The 19,147-nt window shown below is 36.9% G+C and overlaps 1 protein-coding gene across 1 annotated transcript in view; it reads left to right on the top strand.

Annotated features, from left to right (window-relative positions):
• The window catches only part of LOC150081600 (proto-oncogene tyrosine-protein kinase receptor Ret-like), a 91,203-nt gene that overhangs the window by 51,477 nt on the left and 20,579 nt on the right, over positions 1 to 19,147 (top strand). The window contains exons 16-19 of the mRNA XM_090380256.1: positions 12,023 to 12,130; positions 13,803 to 14,041; positions 14,711 to 14,833; positions 16,416 to 16,486. Coding sequence (XP_090236382.1) covers positions 12,023 to 12,130; positions 13,803 to 14,041; positions 14,711 to 14,833; positions 16,416 to 16,486 — 541 coding nt within the window. The remainder of the gene's footprint in view (positions 1 to 12,022; positions 12,131 to 13,802; positions 14,042 to 14,710; positions 14,834 to 16,415; positions 16,487 to 19,147) is intronic.

Raw genomic sequence — 19,147 nt, forward strand, 5'->3', positions numbered from 1 at the left:
TTACTAACCCCTACTACAGTTCCAGTTGAAGAAGACTTGAGAAATTCTTGGTCTGCGCCTGTAGCACAGTGGTATCGTCACTCCTCCCCACACCAGGTGGGAAAGACCCGGGTTCGAATCCCGTCGATGACGCGAGGAAATTTAATGGGCTTTTTTCACTCCGTGCTGAGTTCGTCGGTCTCAGACGTAGACAGCAAGATTTTACCCCCAGAAACTGGTTTGTTTGTTTTTTTTTTTTTTCGGCCAGCAAAACAGGCAAATCGACCCAAGAACACACGCAATTTACAGACACAAATACGTGTTTATGTAATGAATTATGGGTGACCTTAATATAATAATTTGAATTTGAGATATTCCTGCATTTATCGACTGGAATTGAACTCAGACCTCTCCAAACGAGTGACACACAGCGATGCATCGTGCCAAATCAAGCTGCTACGGAGGATGAACAATTGGGGCACAACGAAATCAGTACACCAAGAATTTGTTTGGAGAAAAGTGGAATCTAACATAGTTTTCTTTGAGGGATTCAAGAATTTGTATTCCTGTTCGTTCTTTGGAGTGAGAGTGAATGAAATCATTCAGATCTTTTATCGACACCCTGTATATATATCTTAAGTTTTACTATCTACTATTATTATTATTTGAATTAGTGATAGTAGTACAGTAGAGCATCAGTTATCCGGAATAATTGATGTCAGACCTCTTACGGAAAATTTAATTAAATTAAATAAAAAAATTATAAACCAATCTCGGAGAACAGAAATAGCCATCCAGGCATTTTTATACAAAACAGGAAAATTAGAAAGATTTTTAAATGCGCTCGGTTTTTTCGACTTACCGATAACGAGCACGGACAATCGAGCGTCCCAGTGGCATTTGCACACATAGCAATTGTAACTCACTCTTTTCTTATCTTAAAACCAGGTGTAGGCATTTCTCTTTTAGTAGCTAGGGTTTTTCTCGGTAATACTTTCCATAATAAGCCCGTCTCATCAACATTGTAAACGTTTTCTTTCTCGTAATTTGCTATAACGGAAGCAAACTTACTTTTCAAAGGACATCGCTGCCGCTTCTATTGGAATGAGCAGCAGCCTGGAAAACATGGTGCAGGGGACTGCTGGGAGTCATGGCGGAACAAATAAATACATGGGCTGTGTTAGGGTAGCTAAGAATAGGAACAGGTGCACACCAATGCCAGCAGTTTGGTAAATAAATTTGATGTGTTGGTCAAAGCATCAAAGGCAGATATTGTTGGGATATCAGAGACGTGGTGTCACACAGATATAAGGAATGCAGAACTGGAATTTGGGGAGTACAATGTGTAGGAAGGGAGGAGGGGTTATGCTATTAGTTAAGAAACACATAAAATCCAAGGAAGTACAGTCAGTCGACATCGCTGGACAGTGCAGTGTCCAGTCATTTTGGTGTGACATAAGCACTGGGAAAGAAAAAAGTGAGAGTAGGAGTGTGTTATAGGCCTAATGACTCTGATGAGTATAATAAAAAACTGTACAGGGAAATAGAGTGGGCCAGTAAATCAGAGAGTCTTATAATGGGGGATTTTAATTTCCCAGATGTTGACTGGTGTATGTGGGTTGGTCACTCACACACTAGCAAGGCTTTTGTGAGGATTTATTGGATGATTGTTTTCTACAGCAGCATGTTCGGGAGGCAACTAGAGGGAGTAATACTACTGATCTGATTATCCGTAGTGATTGCAGATAAAGGAACCACTAGGTGACAGTGTGCTTAAGTGGGATTTACTGAAAGAGGTAACTACCATCAGGGGTAAATGGAAGGGTTTTTGCTTTCGTAAAGGTAACTATGGTGGTCTGAGACAGTATTTAAATTATATACGGTGAGACCAACTGATGATGTTACCAACAGCAAATGCAAAATGGGAAGCAACTAGGCTTTTCATTCCAACTAAGAAATATTGTTCAAGGTTTAGGCCTAAATGGATGTCATATGAACTAATGTGACAGAGAAGAAAAATGCATGGGATAAATATAAATTAACAGGTGACACGGAAGCCTATGATAGATGCTGGTCTGTAACCAAGTCACAAAGAAGGTTAGGTAGGCAAAGGATGCAAAGAAAAACAGCAAAGCGTACTTTACTTATGTAAACTCTAGAAGGAAGGGGATGAATCAGATTGGTCCACCTGTTGATGATCCTGCTCAGGTAGCTAACAAACTATATGAGTATTCTGCATCCACATTCACAAATGAGGAGTTATTCAGGGAGAGGAAAGCCAGAGGTGAATTAAACTCTGGCAGTGAGCTAGATGATTTTGTAATAACCGAGAGCAAAGTGGAGGAGAAATTGTTGAAGATAAACATAAGAAAGGCAACGGGGATGGATGGGATCTATCCAGTTATATTAAAGGAGGCAGCAAACCCTTAGCCATAATTATGAGAGCTTCCTTGGACACAGTTGAGGCACCCATGGACTGGAGATGTGCAAATGTGACCCCAATTCACAAAGGAGGATCAAAGCGGGACACAAGTAATTACAAACTTGTTAGTTTAACTAACAAGTTTGTTATTAGTTGGAGGCACTGCAGGATCATCTAGACGACTTCAGTTATAGGTCGGACATAGCATGGCTTTGTTAAGGGGAAGTCTTGTCTGACCACTATGATGTGGTCACAAAGTAACTGGATGCAAAGAATAATTTTGATATCATATATTTGGATCTTAGAAAGGCTTTTGATACTGTAACACATGGAAGACTGCCGCATTGGAGGCAAATTGCTGCTATGGATAAAGGGATGGTTGAGTGGGAGAAGACAGAGAGTGGTAATCAATGGACACTGTTATTAGGGGAGTTCCCCAGGGTTCAGTGTAGGGTACATTGTTGTTTTCTGTATTTATTAATAATACTGATGATGGTATATCAGGCTTAATGTCCAAGTTTGCAGACGATACGAAGGTGGCAGGGTTGTTAATGACAGTACACTGCTGCAACAGGATCTAGAAAAGTTGAGCAGATGGGCTGCTGTAGCCCCAGATTACTCTATCAGTTGTGTGGTACTACACTGACAGTGGCACCTCCGTAGCCTGGTAGGACGGAGCAGCAGTGCATAGCACACGCTTCTTGATTAGACCGGGGTTCGAGCCCGTGACTACCAAATACGGAGGATGCGGAAAGGTCAGGGAATGACCACCGCATATCCCGGAGCAATATGGCCTTAGTTGCTAATGCTCCTAAAAACCAAATAGCAAACAAACAAACAACTGACAGTGGTAGAGAATGAAAAGGACCTGGGGGTGTAATTGTGCAGGCAGATATAAAGTTTTCTGAGCAGTGCAGACAGTCTGCTAGAGTAGCTCATGGTGTCTTATCAATGATATACAGGGATAAGGAGGTGATTATCCCCTTGTATAAGGCAATGGTCAGGCCACACCTTGAGTACTGTATACAGGTGTGGAGGCTTCATTTTAAGAAGGATATAGGGCTGCTGGAACAAGTACAGAGAAGGGCACCGAGATTAGTGAATGGAACAAAGGGTTGCTCTTACGAAGAAAGGCTTAAGTTTTGGAAATTACAGTGTCTGGAGATTAGGCACCTGCAAGGTGATCTGATTGAGGTATATAAAGTCTTGAATGGTTTGAGCATGCTCAATGCTGATGGGACTCTTTCTCTTGCTCAGAATAATCGCCTGAGAGGGCATAAATTGAAATTGAGGAAAGACAGTTGTAGGATAGATGTGCGGAAGTTTGCCTTTAGCCAACAGGTGGTTGATTGCTGGAACAAACTTCCACCTGTCGTTGTAGAAGTGGATAGTTTAATAAAAATTTAAAAAAAGAAGAAGAAAGATCAGCCTTTCGAATTATTCCGGATAACTGACATTCCACTGTAATAATAACTTCAGAAGGAAGGGGGAATGCTGTATTCGGAATTAAAAAATATACGGACGCATTAAATAGTGGACTGGGCACATTACAAAAAAGAGGGTCCACCTTAAACGTCCGACGGGATAAGCCGCCCTGCGAGCAACTTATTGACATGCACAGCATTGTCATCACATTCCTTTCAAACCAAGTGAAGTGAAAAAAAAATGCTAAAACACAGTTTGATAAAACTTTTTACATAAAACGCTGATCAGTAATAAACACAGAACTGTAAAAATGGTTAACAAATTCACCGTATTTTTAAGTATCGTGTTGACTGGAACATCCAGAATATGTAACTCTGTTAGTACCTGACTACTCGTCCTCCCCAATGGAAAACCTCTGAGTTCCAATCCCGTCAATAATGTGAGGAATTTTTATGAATCCTTTTCACAACGTGGCTGAGTTAGTCTCAGACGAGGGTACCATGTTTTTTTCGTTTGGCAATCTGACCACAGACATGCAATTTACATGCATTATATTATATACGGCGCAATATGACCTAAGTTGATGATGCGCCTAAAACCGTATAACTTCAACCTGGCCGCAGGCAATTACTGTAAAGCAGTGGTTCCTAACTTTGTGTCACACAGTTTGGGAACCACTGCTGTTAAGTAAATTTAGGGAAAAAACCCGTGTAAAGTAAAATATTTAAATACAGGAATTTAAAACTAGCGCGTCTCTTTTTATGGTTATGCTACGAGTCATGTAAAATGTAGTTATTAAAACTCGATAATCCAGTTATGGGGAGAAAAAAACTTTAATTATCAATATGTGCTTTTAGGTCTACAACGTACTGTCATATATATTTCAAATTTGTAAACATCGCAGGAAAAATTTAAACGAATAGGTTCGAATTCCGTCAGAGAGTAGAGATATAATTAAAGGCTTCTTCTGGAACTGTCGTTAAGCAGTTTTAGGCGGAAGAAGTTGGCCTAGTATTTTCATCCTATGGTCCTTTTGAAGTAAAAGAATCAGAGGATGAAAACTAAACTTAAGGCTGCAACATCTAAAAAGAAAAAGATTTTTTAAAAGAATTGAAGTTTAGAGAATAGTTATAATTAAAAGTTTGGTCGAACTTGAAAAATACATTATTCCACAGTGAATATGCATACAATATGCAGATCTAAAATTGCACAAACAATTAGGTGTAACAACGAGAGAATAACTGTGAAACAGGCTCCTCCGTAGCCAGATGGGCAGGAGCAGCAGCGCTTTCTTGATTAGACCGGGGTTCGAGCCCGTGACCACCAAATACGGAGGATGCGGAAAGGTCAGGGAATGACCACCGCATATCCCCGGAGCAATATGGCCTTAGTTGCTAATGCTCCTAAAAAAAAAAAACCAAATAACAAAATAACTGTGAAACCTGAGATTTACTCGTACATAAATTTGATCTGCATCTTGCAACGTTCAGGTTATATCGCAGCACTACTACACAATGTAACTCTTTCTTTGCTAAGGATATTATTATACACCGTTGCATTTAGCAGAATATTTAAATTAATTATATTGTGCAATACTAAACTGGTTTTTTGGAGTTTGAATTAAAAAGCCTTGATTTTTTTGATATTCTCACGAGATGACGCTACGTAATTATTAAAAAAAACGCAGTTCATAAATTTTTTTCGAGGAGACACGCTGCTTGGCAACGTTCAACGTAGCTGCACAGTAAACTTTAAAACACCTGATGAATGCAAGTTTAACCACTGGCATAGAGTGGAAAACATGCCTATTAAAAAAAAAAGTTATATTCATATCAAAGTGATAAACATATATTTAAAACTGAATTTTCATGTTTGTTTTGTAGTATACGAGTGCACTCTTACTAAAATAAATAAACGCTAATGACGTTAAGCGTTGTGTAAAACCTAGTCCGCGGTAAAGTACATGTATTATTAATTGAAAGTAATAATTCAGAGAAGCTGAAAAAATTGTTAATTGTAAATAAATAACTTTCGATAGAAATAACTGTTGTGACGTAGGGTAGGACAGAAGATAATCCCATTTTAGAAGTTAAGTAAATTATTTCTCAGGTAGTTTAAATGGTTGAAATAAAAAAAAAAAAAAGGCAGCAATGAGTGAAAAAACTAGAGCTGACGCTACCAGACCCAGTACGTGTAGAAATCATATCTGCCATGCATGCACTAAACGTGGGGTCTGGTGAACGTATACACAATAGCAGACAGGAAATTAAGCTGACGCGATCAGTAAAGAAAATAGAGACATTCATTACCTGATGCGACCCTGCCCTAGTTCTTCTGTTTTGTCGAGAAGGGTATGGACACGGTTGTTGGGAGCGAAAATAAGATGAGCAACTTCACATGTATAATAGTGAAATTTTGGAGGAGCAGAGAGAAGAAAGCAGAGAATTTTGGATGGAAGTGTGCATGTGTATCCTTTGATACTATGATAGAGATGCCCATTATTTATGTAGATGAAAAGGAAAGGTAGCGTGTCTTTCGAGTGAAAGAGCAAATAAGAGTTATATTGCTAGGACTATTCATATCAGGAAACAGATTTCTTTTATATTACATAAATATTAATAATATATGATTGAACGTTTGGATGATTGATTGAATGGAAGAGTCCAAATGGATTAACTACTAATGAAATCGACTTCATCCTCACTAACAGAAGATATATTGTTACTGTCCTGAATAAGGTAAATGTTGGAAGTGATCACAGAATGGTAAGATGTACACTTGATATAGATGTAGGAAAGGAAAAGAAAAAACTGACTCGAGTAAATAATACAAAGGTCTTTGAAATAACAGAGGAGGAGAAAAAGCAGTATGTACTGGAACTTACGAACAAGTATGAGCTTCTGCAGACTGCTGAGGACCAAGATATCGACGAGGAATATTACAACTTTTTGAAAGTGATAAAGCCCAAGAAACCTATAGGGAAAAAGAAATCCAAAGAAGAAAAAATTAGTCAAGAAAAACTTGTCATGATGAACCGAAGACGACAAATGAAAAGCAAGAAAAACACTGACAGGGAGAAAATTGAGTATACCGAGTTATGCAAAGCCATTAGAAAGAGACTCAGAGAGGACATAAGAAGATTTAACACAAGAAAAGTAGAACAAGCATTAAGGGAAAACAAAGGAATTAAATCAGCAGCCATGAGCAGTAATACAGAAAGACAAATGATACTGAAACTGAAGAATAGCGATGGTGTACTTTTAAACAGCAGAGAAGGCATAATTCAAATAGCAGAAGACTACTATAGAGGATTATACAAGGTGCAGGGGAATGATGCCAGCAGTGGGGAAGATGGATTGCAAAGTAGCAACACATACGACATACCCAATATTCTTCCTGATGTGGTAGAACAAGCATTGAAGAAAATGAAGAATCAGAAAGCCCCGGGGGAAGATGAAGTTACTGTAGAGTTGTTAAAATTGGGAGGAAGAGACATAACACAAAAACTGGCAAGGCTCTTCACAAAGTGCATTAGAAAAGGTGTGACACCTAAGCAGTGGAATAATGCAATCATAGTTTTGCTGCATAAGAAAAAATTGGAAATTATAGACCAATTAGCTTGTTATCCCACATCTACAAGTTGTTCACAAGGGTCATTACTAACAGATTATAAAGAATGCTTGATGAGAATCAACTGAAAGAGCAAGCTGGCTTTAGGACAGGATTCTCAAGTATGGATCACCTTCATGTAATATCACAGCTAATGGAGAAAGCAAATGAATATAAAACACCATTATGCCTGGCATTTGTGGATTATGAAAAGGCATTTGACTCCATACAGCATAAGGCAATGTTTCGGGCACTGGAAAGACAAGGCATTGATACCCCATATATTATGATTTTGAAGAAAATATATGAGAGTGCTACCTCCTTTATTAGACTAGACAAAGACAGTAGGAAATTTAAAATTGAGAAAGGAGTTCGACAAGGAGACACAATATCTCCGAAGCTGTTTACTGCTGCCCTTGAGGAAGCTTTCAGAAGATTAGACTGGTCGCAGAAAGGAGTCAATGTGAACGGAGAGTACCTAAACCATTTACGATTTGCAGATGACATTGTGGTCATTAGCCACGATCTCAACGAATTAGAGGAAAATCTTAATCAGTTATACACAGCTAGTAAGGATTTTGGACTAAAGATGAATATGGCTAAAACAAAAGTAATGATGAACAAGTATGCCACAGAAAGGGAAATGATGATTGAAGGAGCAGTAATTGAAAAGGTGGAGTGATATACTTATCTGGGACAAGTTATTAGCTGTAATAATGATAAATGGCTGGAAGTGAAGAGAAGAATAAATTTTGGATGGATAGCATTCAGGAAATATAGTCACATACTGAAGAGCAATATCTCAGTTTGTCTGAAACGTAAAATAATGAATCAATGTATACTCCCCACCATGACTTATGGAAGTGAAACTTGGGCACTCACCAAAAGAATGGAAGAGAAGCTGAGAACTACACAGCGAAGAATGGAACGAATCATATTGGGAATCAGATTGTTAGATAAGAAGAGAAACACATGGATTAGGCAACAAACTCAAGTAAAGGACATTCTTATCAAAACTAAAGAACTAAAATGGTCTTGGGCAGGACACATAGCTCGAAGACATGATGACAGATGGACTAAGAAAATAACAGAATGGTATCCAAGAGGAGCTAGAAGAAAACCTGGAAGACAAAGGCGGAGATGGATAGATGAAATTCATGAGTTTGTGGGTAGTAAATGGATGGCCAGTGCTCAAAACAGAAGGAACTGGAAAGTTGCTGGAGAGGCCTTCATCCTGCAGTGGATTGAAAATGGCTGATGATGATGATGATTGAACGAAGAAAGTAATATGTGACACTGAGGTGGAATTGTAAAGAGAGAGGAGTTAATTTAAGTGTGGTATAATTTACATAAGATGCATAAATTGATCACGTGTATATATACTTATTGTTTGTATGAGGGTTTAACCGCACAAAGGCAACAGTGGCCAAAATCTGCGTTTCGCTCAGATCTTCATATCGGGTTTATATGAGGACAGCTATGTGATTGTAATAAAAACTAAAATGTATTGTACAGATGGATTCTTAAAAAGTGGAAAAGTTAAGTTACATTTAAAAGTAAATGTGTAATTCTTTTGAAAGCTGCATTTCTGATAGACATATAATAAATACATTTTAATAGGATATGCTTTACTGTGAGTGATAATTGACAAAATGAACAGACAGATGGATCTTCTTCAGCACGTAGGAAGAGATATGTTGAAAGAGTATGCCCATTACACGCCCGAACGAAGAGGACCTCTTGATGTTGGTTTTTCTGTAGCTGTAAATCCATTCCTGTGATCTTGGCTTTATTTTTTGTTTGGTTGTGCCACATTTCAGTCCACCGCTTAATACAGTCTTCTTGTATTATGGGTTAAAATCAATGGGAAGGACCTATAAGAGGTCCTTCCTTTGCATCAGTGTTGGCCGGTTGCTTTGCTGCCTGGTCAGCAAGTTTATTCCCAGGAATTCCAGTGTTCTGGGATCCAGCAAAAATTTACCATCTGATTGTTTTCTTTTAACGTTTTATCTGTTTCAAGACTCGGTGAGATTAGGGAGATTTATTTTCAATACCAGTAACAGGACTTATGTGTACAGAATGTGGACAAAATAATGGAAGCGCCTTATATGAAAGTAATGGTTGTATGACGTGTTTATGAACATTCAGCGATTATTTATTTTTGTTTCTTGCAGCAGGTATTACTGTGAAGAAAAGACGACAAAAGCTGATGTTTATTTAGAAGTACATGAAGACCGCCTGTCTGAATTCCAAAGAGGTCAGATCGTTGGTGCATGTTTAGCTGGGGAATTAATGACTTTGATGATTAAAACTGCTGATTTGATTCAGAGCAGCTGTATCGAAAGTGATGTCATACATTCACAAAGTATGAAAAAGCAAAATCTGATAGTCGAATTGTGGCAAAAAATCGAAGCTGACGGGCACTGAAAAGGGTTTTAGCCCGAAAACATAAAACTACCGCTTCAAAACTTAAATGTGAGTGTCAGCAATCCAGTTTCCAAAGAAAACTTTGGAAACTGGATTGGAAACAGTTTTCTCCAGTTCGTTGAGAACTTCATAAAGTTGAAATTTATAGCACAACCGCTATTGCCAAGCTACTCGTTACTAATGGTAATCTTAGAAAGAGGATGCAATAGTGTAGGGAGCACAAACACTGGACATGTAGTGATTGGAAACATGTCAAATTTTCAGCTCATTCACACTTTTTCTCTACATCAGGAAGAGTTTGTTTGGCGAATGCCAGAGGAAGCTCAGCATTCTGACTCTCTTGTGTGCCAAGTTGTCAAACTTGGAGAATCAGCAATATTTTAGTGTTTTTAAGATCCAATCATCACCCTGAACAGGCGAATTACTGCCACTGAATTACCTTGATAATCTGAGTGACCAGGTTCATCCCATAGTGTAAACATTGTTTCCCACAAACGATGCCATGTTTAAAGAAGATAATGCTCCAGTACACACAGCCAGATATGTCCAATCTTGGTTTGATGAGCGTGAAACTGACGCTAGGCATCTCCTGTGGCCTGCACACCAGACGTAAACGTAAACGTTATGGAGGCATTGCGAGCATATTTGGAGTGAAGAGTGAGAAGTAGATTTTCTCCACCTTCCATCACTCAAGGAGCCTGAAAAGTTCCTCCATGAAAAATGGTCCAGTATTCCTGTTACAACAGTTCGATTTATTTGAATCTATTCCACGTAGAATACAAGGTAGTTTAAAATCAAACGATGGCCTAACGCCATATTAGTGCATACAGGTGTTTCCATTACTTTGTCTGCCCCTTGTATGTACAAAAATTTATCTTAGTATGCTGTTTTTAATTTCTCGATGTTCTGCTAACTAGCCGTTTTATACACACACCGGTTTCATAAAAGGAAGTTTGAAAATATTGGCTATATCGTTGCTATTAACAACAACGACAGCTGACAATTTAGTATTGATCGAACAATGGCTGAACATTCGAAACGTATGTTGATTTAAATATATAATAGCTGTATGTATATTCGGAAAAGAGAAAAAGAAAAGCGAATTTCTATTTTCCTACCGTGCATGTCAACAAAAATAAAATTGTGCACTTTGCAATACTATTCATTAATTTTAACAACATAAGGGATGCAATTACAAAATATTATATATATAATAATTTCTTTCTTTCTTTCTTTTTTTTTTTTAATTTCAGCAGTCTGTCACTATCGGCGCTAATATCTTTCGCGAATCAAAAATTGTTACGTAAGTTGTATACCACCACTCAGTATACACCTTTTGGAAGAAAAAGTAGAATAAAGAAGATTGCTTGTTGCTGTCATATTAATATTTAATTAAAAATTTTGTCGGTAAAGTTAAAAAGTTAAACTAACTGGTAGGCGGTAGCATCAACAGTAAAAGATTTTTGCCTCTCCGTCCATAATTTTAGAACTTTCACACGGATACTGATGCAGGTTGAAAGTAAAAATGGTAACGATGGAATAATAAGTGCTTTAAACGTACGCACCTAACAGAAAGTCAGTCATTTGATGTTAATTTGTATTATAGTTCTAGAAACATCAATGTATTAAAATTTTACAGAGAGAGAATATCTTTATTGCGACATAGCCAGATGAATGGCAGACTGGTAGCAAACAAACTATATTGCAAGAGTCTATCATCAAAGAGTTAATGGCCAAGGATTGACATTAGAAATAATATATATAACCAACACACAGCATATTTTGTTAATTCTTAAGTTAAACAATAGAATGTCAATAAATAGTGTACGAACTTTTCAACGATCTGACAGTTTGACCATGTTAGATGTACAATGCACGTGTTGTTATGTATTAAAATATTAATCGCTATGTTAAATTATCGTATATATCATTCGTTTTAACTGCTTATATGTTAATAAAAAAAGCGGAACAAAACCTTTTTTGAACATTTCATTGATTGTCCCAATTTTGGGACGATCGGTGAAAAATTGAATGTTTGGTCGTCTAAGTACTAGCAACGTAGTGAATGTTCCTCTTAGGGAACTTTTTAGATGTATGTCATTGTTTTATGCTTCTGCTACGAGATGGCGCCACGTTACTAATCTTGTACATATATTACAGGAACTGGAACAGCGATAGAGGAACACGATTTGATGTCTGAGTTCAACTTATTAAAGGAAGTATCCCACCCTAACGTTGTCCAGTTGTTAGGTGCTTGCACTCAGAAAGGTAAATTAGGAGAATAAAAATTACACCTAATTAACATTAAAATTCTTAGATACGTAATAATAATAATAATAAAAAAATTATTTACATTCTGGAGATAAACGTAAAAATTCCCATCACGATCTTAATATCAGGGATTTAAGAGTAAATCAGAAATGTAAGATACAATCAGGGCTGTAATGGAGGGTATATTCGGATATACGGCGTATACCTTCTGGTTTTTGAAAGACTTGAAAAAAACAAATATTTAACATTCATTGAGTATACCTTCTGCTAATTTTACGACTACAGCACTGGATACAATGGTGTGTAAGTTGAATATATAAATATTCACAATAAAATACAATACAAGTGTTTAGTAGGAAAGTTATACTGAAGGAGAATTGTGATCAGTGAGTTTCCCATTATAGTTCCTACTTTATGACCACAGGAGCCACTGAGTGGTGTGTTTCGGGAATGGTAGAGATGGTTTACCAAGGACATCAATACACGAGTCAGAAGAAAAGCAGGATGCCAGCAGGTCGGCTTTATCTTTAATTGGGGTGACAATAGATACTGGGTTTTAATAGAGGTGGGAGGTGAGACAGGCAAAGATTGGGGCTAGTAGCTTTGGCAAAAGACCAGAATGCTCCAATGCCATTTGGACAATAAGCAAGTTTTCCAACCGTCTTTCTAAATTGTAGCGAATAAATCAACATGTAAACAAAACAATTTCATTAATTGCGTAGTGAGGAATTTCGAAGTATCAAGAAAGAGTCCCCCCCATAAGAGAAATAAATATTTCAAATACATTATTTGTGGTTATTTTTCGAATAAAAATATTAAAAGATCGACGATTAGAATTTACACGGCATTTCAATTCAAATATCATAAAAAAAAAAAAAAACAGGTTTTACTATGGGAATCAAGTTACAGAGCGCAGCATAACAAATAAATACGCATGCTTGTCTCATATTAAATTATGTACTAATGCACTCATAAGATTAATTACTTATATAAATACTACTTTCTCACAATTGCCCCTGTATAGTTTCTATATGTCATTTCCCGTATTTAAAGCATTTTAAAACTTAAAATTTTATTATACAAACATGTATTTAGGTAGGATACCTAAACTTGATATATCCCATGTGTTAATTATATATATAGGATAAACGCTGCTTTAGCCTGCCATTTTATATAATTTTAATAACTACTGTATATTATTCTTATTAGTGTCTTGTATTTGTGTATATTAATATACTGCTTTTTTGTTTCGATATAAATTATTTGCACTCACTATATCAAAAGACCTTACACTTATCCACCTCAAAAATAAAATATAATTAATACTCGTTGCCTTAATAGAAACAAAACAAAGATCCTTCTTCTTCTAATAATAATCCTCTCTACTTTCACACGTGTAGATGTTACAAATTGTTAATATGTATTAAACATTAACAACAACACAAATACCTGGGTAATTGTGTAGTACATTTTACCACGCAATAAAGATTTATTTGTACTAAACTTGTGTAATTTTATAACTATTATTTGTTACTTATTCGATAAAGGTAGTTAATTATTTTCTACTTCCTAAATGTATTAAATGCTCAAGACGCGACTAATCGTGATAATATTATATTTAACCACTACCATGTATTGCAATCATTTATGGCATCATCTTTTTTTTCAGGAGGGCCGTTGTATATCATTGTAGAATACGCCGAGCATGGTTCTTTAAGAACGTACCTTCGTGAGCTCCGTGTTCCTTTGGTCCAAGGAGAAGGAAGCATTCGCAGTATCGTTAACCCGTTGTATTTCTCGGAGAAAAATCACACGCGCCAATCATACCTTAATTATATGGTCAGAAGGGAGCTGCTATCTTTCATTTGGCAGATCTCTAAAGGGATGGCTTATTTGAGCGACATGAAAGTAAGTATACTGTTTACGATGTCTTCGTGGTCATGGTTAGGGATGTTTACGCTAGTAAACATCCCTAAGCACTGTAATCTAAAGTTTCTGTCCCATTGTTATGTTTTTTACTCAGATGAAAACCGGAATAATATTTATCCCAATATTATCACATCAAGAATAACAACTAATAGGCCCATCAACAGTGATTAATGTACTCTTCAGTGAAAATTAGTGAAAAATTCGTATTTTGCGAATGAAATGAGAGCGTTGTTATTCGCGATTGTACAGTGATATATAAAAAAAAGCTCAACTGGCTTGCATCTTGCTCCTCCCGTTTTTCCTCCAGACTAACAACTGCTAATATCCTATAGTTCCATGTAAATTTTTTTACATGCGTTTTTGATTTACATAATATGTAATTTTTTTCTCTACATCGAATAACCTCGATATACATTAAAATATCATGTTATCTCTAAATCCTCGCCATTACCCTTCGGGCCGTAAAATATTATTGGGTTTTGCCTGGACAGAACCAAAACCATAAACTCGTTTTACAAATACACAACTATATATTTACAGGGGGAATTCCAACTTTGGTGTAATGAGAATATTTAGAAATGAAGATAGAGCAATTCTGGATAATTCATGCTCTTCTTAGTCCTTAAAAAATTTTTTTTTTTTTTTCAGCTCGTACACAGAGACTTGGCAGCCAGAAATGTTTTGTTAGCGGCAGGAAAAGTTATTAAGATTTCCGATTTTGGCCTAAGCAGGGATGTTTATGAAGGTGACACGTACCTGAAAACAAGCAAGGTAAGATATGTTTACAGGCATTACTCGACAATTACAGTAGCTAATATTTACTGAGTGGTAGTAAATCGTGCGAATTAATTTCCCTGAAAATGAGATACGCTCATTTAGTACGAGGACTACCCCGAGTAATTTATTAATGGTGGGTGACGTCGAAGCAATACGACAGTATCCGGTAATAATTTTGAAAATGACAAAAAAATCAATACAAGAGGAGATTTTGTGTAGAGTGGAAATTACAATTGCTGAATACAAAGCATAATTCACAGGGGATTAGGCAGCTGATCCTGAAAACATAATAAATATTGTTGTGATTATAATGATGATTTCATGTTTTAAATAAATGCCGAAGTTACAGGTAATATTGATTGCTTTACAGCAGGTCTTTTCTGTTCATTTTTGTCCTAGCAGTTGGTCACCGTGATGTTTATGAGTAATGAAGAGGTTGAACGCTTTCATAGGTGAAACTGATTCCAAACAAATGGGGCACAGGAGTGGGTGTTCGCTTTAATAAATAACTGTTTCCTATTCTCATCTCGGCAACAGGAAATGACTTTAGGCCCGGTTTCTGCAGAAAATACAACCTAACCCCAAGGTAAATTAGTTGCGATTTTCAAACAGAAAACATCAAAAGTGTTTTTGGCAGTATAGTTTTGTACTTAAGATTTTCTCTCTCACTTTGAGATCACATGCCAGTGAATCGATGGATGTTTCATTTTATTGGTTGGTAGACTTATTTGCCGAAACAACTGTCAGTGAATTTATTTATCATCCTTTTAAGTTATTTTTACTTGCATTTGTCGTCATCAGCTAATTTACTAATTTTCCGAGAAAAATTAATGTAATGACTTTTTTTTTCATATCCTTTAGTTTCTACCTAAGTGGAAAAGTATACTGTTATATATAAAAAATTACACAGTCCGAGAAGCCGGAAAGGCTTAAATTAATCATTTAACACTACCATTTAAGTGTCTTACATTCTAGAAACCATACCTGGGTAAAGACTATTTACTTATTTCTACTTCCCACCGCTTATTATGCTGAATTTTTGAATTTTATTTAAACTCGACTATGCCTAATACAGAAGTCCTTACTGTCTCCTTGTTTCCAAATTCCTTTTAGCTTCATCACTTAAGAATTCGCGCGGACATTATTTTTGAACATATTAAGATTTTAATTTAAATGATGTAGTTCTCTGTTGGGTTGAAAATAATCATTATGAATGATGACATTTAGCATTAACTCCCCAAAACTTTTTGTAGAAGCTTTTTGAAACTGAAATTATGATTTACATAGAGATTGTTACATAAACAGGGACCAACATATTGTTGATTTTTTTTTACAGTTAACAATGATATTAAACCTCCCCCCGTTAACTGGAAAAACACTCCTTAAAATTATATTGGCTCGCGGTATGCAACCGTATGTATACAGATTTTGTGTAATTAGTTATTTATAATATTTGATATGATCTACATTAAAATTATTTTAAAAAATAATGTTTCATAATACGATGTAATGATTTGTTTCTGAAACATGCCGATTAATGACTTTATGAACATACCCGCTTGTGTTTACTTTCTAGGGTCGTGTGCCAGTAAAATGGATGGCTATTGAATCATTAGAAGATCATCTCTATACTTCGAAGAGCGATGTGTAAGAACAACTCTGTTGAATAACAGTTATTATCTTTATAATATTATAAATGACTGTATAATGTTTTCTTTTTTTGTTTAAAAAAAGTGAAAAGACGATGATTTGTCATTTTCACGAGTGCTGTGTTATGCTTGCTTTTTTTCGAGACCTTGGTGAAATAAGAAAGCACCACATCTCTTTTCTGGATAATTTGTAGTTCGTTCCTGCACGACTAATTAACACACTGTAAATGACAGAACGAAGGTTCTGAGTACCAAGACACCTTAACATTCAAAATAAAATGAAGTCATATGATTAAGTGATTGTTGCACCGAACAGGATCCAAAATAGATATAAATGTAGGTAGTCTGATATTTCACTATTTTGTTTGCTCTGCAACAAAGGCTATGAGGAGTCACTGTGTTGGGTATAAATTGCATATGTTTGTGTGTTTTGCTGCATGAAAAATCGAGTTCCAAATTAAAAAAAAAAAGTACAACCCACTCTGCGAAAAAATGCCCATAAAAATTCTTCCTAGACGGAAAGAATTTTTATAGGAATCAGATCCATGCTTTCCACACGGTGTGAAACGATAGGTATCGTAATATCTGTGCTCCCAAAGGAACTTCATGGAGGTGTGATCATATGCATTTTGGCCCGAGCTGCCAAGCGTTTTTGCCAGTGAATTAGCGCTCTCTCTTGAATAAATAAAATCTTCTTCTTTATTTAGCGTTACACTAATAATCAGTTAAATAATCTTCAGTAAAGAAATCACTTTACTTGATCAGGAGGAGAAGTAGCCTTCTTTCTTTTTTCCCTTTTATTTGCATATTATTACTAACCCACTACCGCTTGGTCACAAAGGTGGCGGGGCTGATAATCTGGAGGGAAAAAGGTCTCCCTTCCAGATCGAAATGGAGCAAGTAGTTTCCAAAACTCAGAAAACCACTGGGTGCACAGAAGAAACTTAATTATACATTCTACTCAAGAACAACCGATTGGAAAACTATGTCCATTCCTAGTGCAAAAATGCCTAGAAAAACACAGTAGGTACTCTCAAAGTTCGTCGTTTAAGATCAGAAGACCTACTGGTTGAAGTTGCCACTGCTCGACAGTCCGAAAAATTTCAGGACCAGCCCTTCTATCTCCTGTTGGAGATAGAAGCCAAGAAGACACACTGATGTCGTACAAGTCTGATAACCAACTCTCCAAGTCGAAGATGGTACTTGAGCTAAAAAATGATGGTAGTATTGCGAGATGCTGGAATTGGAGCACTACTGATGAGTTCTCCACGTCTGACAATGGCTTTTTGTGTAAAATCTTGCAGAAGATGAAATTTTTCTTTGGAGTCCAAGAGAGACGACTCATTGCCTGGCGAGAATGGTTGACGCAGAGCAGAAGGAGGCTGACGAAGACCCAAGTAATATGGACAGGTGAAAAGAACATGCCGCCACAGTTACAGAGGTTGTTGTTGTTTTTGGTTTTTAGGAGCATTAGCAACTAAGGCCATATTGCTCCGGGGATATGCGGTGGTCATTCCCAGACGTTTCCGCATCCTCCGTATTTGGTGGTCACGGGCTCGAACCCCGGTCTAATCAAAAGCGTGTGATTACGCACTGCCGCTCCTGCCCACCTGGCTACGGAGGCGCCCAGTTACAGAGGGGAGAATCAGAAAGCTTAGCTCGAAGGGAACCATGGCCAGTTAGAAGAAAGAGTGCGGAGACTTGGACTGAACCATTTTAGAATAGACTTTTGTAAGGCAAAGGACACAGATGGAATAAACTCTCTTGTGACCATACCTTTGAAGAAGACCACCGATCTTGCCAGAGTTGAACTAGATGGTTCCAGCAACGAGTGTTTTTCGATTTTAGGATCGTAGAGAATATTAACAGTGAAATCTAAAAAGTCAACTGGAATGGCATGTCTAAGGTAATAGCAAAAACCTCGATAAACGATTTGGAGTTCCAGAGGTAGGCAACCGTTTAAAACCTAGAGCTCAGCTGGCTGTCCAGACAGCGAGACAGGTACGACTCATCATTAAGAGCATACGTCTTTGGATAGAGGAGAGTTTCTCTTGGATGGCAATCTTCTTAGTATACCTAAACCAGGCGCCAGCGCCATAGGTACAAATCGGAACAAACACCACTTTGTACAAAAGACGAAAAAGGTACGATGGTTAATACTCCAGGATTGATGCGAAAGACGGACAAGCATGATGTATACTTGGCTATTTTATCATGAAGGTGTAAGATATGTTGCTGGTAATTTAACTTACGATCTAGAATAATATCCAAAAATTTTTATGTGAGTCAACCATGGAGAGAGAACGACCAAAACTATATAGAAAGAGGTGCTAAAAGAAAAGATTTAAATAGTTCAACTAATGCATGCCGCTGAAGTCAAAAAAGATTTTGAAACAAGTGCATACGTTCGCTGTCTTTGGAAAATGTTTAAATGGACTGGTAGAGCACTGGAAGCCTCTGACAAGTCTATTAAAAGAAGAGGTTAGAGGTAGTGAGAAAAGGCATACGAGTTACCAAACTGAAAAGTACAACAAGCGATCACAAGTGAGTGCCACGGACTCATATCCTAATTCAGTTAATGGCAAAAAAGAAGTTTTAAAAGAAGCCAAATTAAAGAGACATGCGCCTAGGGCTCCATTATTTTGGAACCCGAAGCATT

This window comes from Mastigoproctus giganteus, chromosome 8, assembly GCF_048544385.1.
Source record: "Mastigoproctus giganteus isolate SK-2022 chromosome 8, ASM4854438v1, whole genome shotgun sequence".
Taxonomy (NCBI): domain Eukaryota; kingdom Metazoa; phylum Arthropoda; class Arachnida; order Uropygi; family Thelyphonidae; genus Mastigoproctus; species Mastigoproctus giganteus.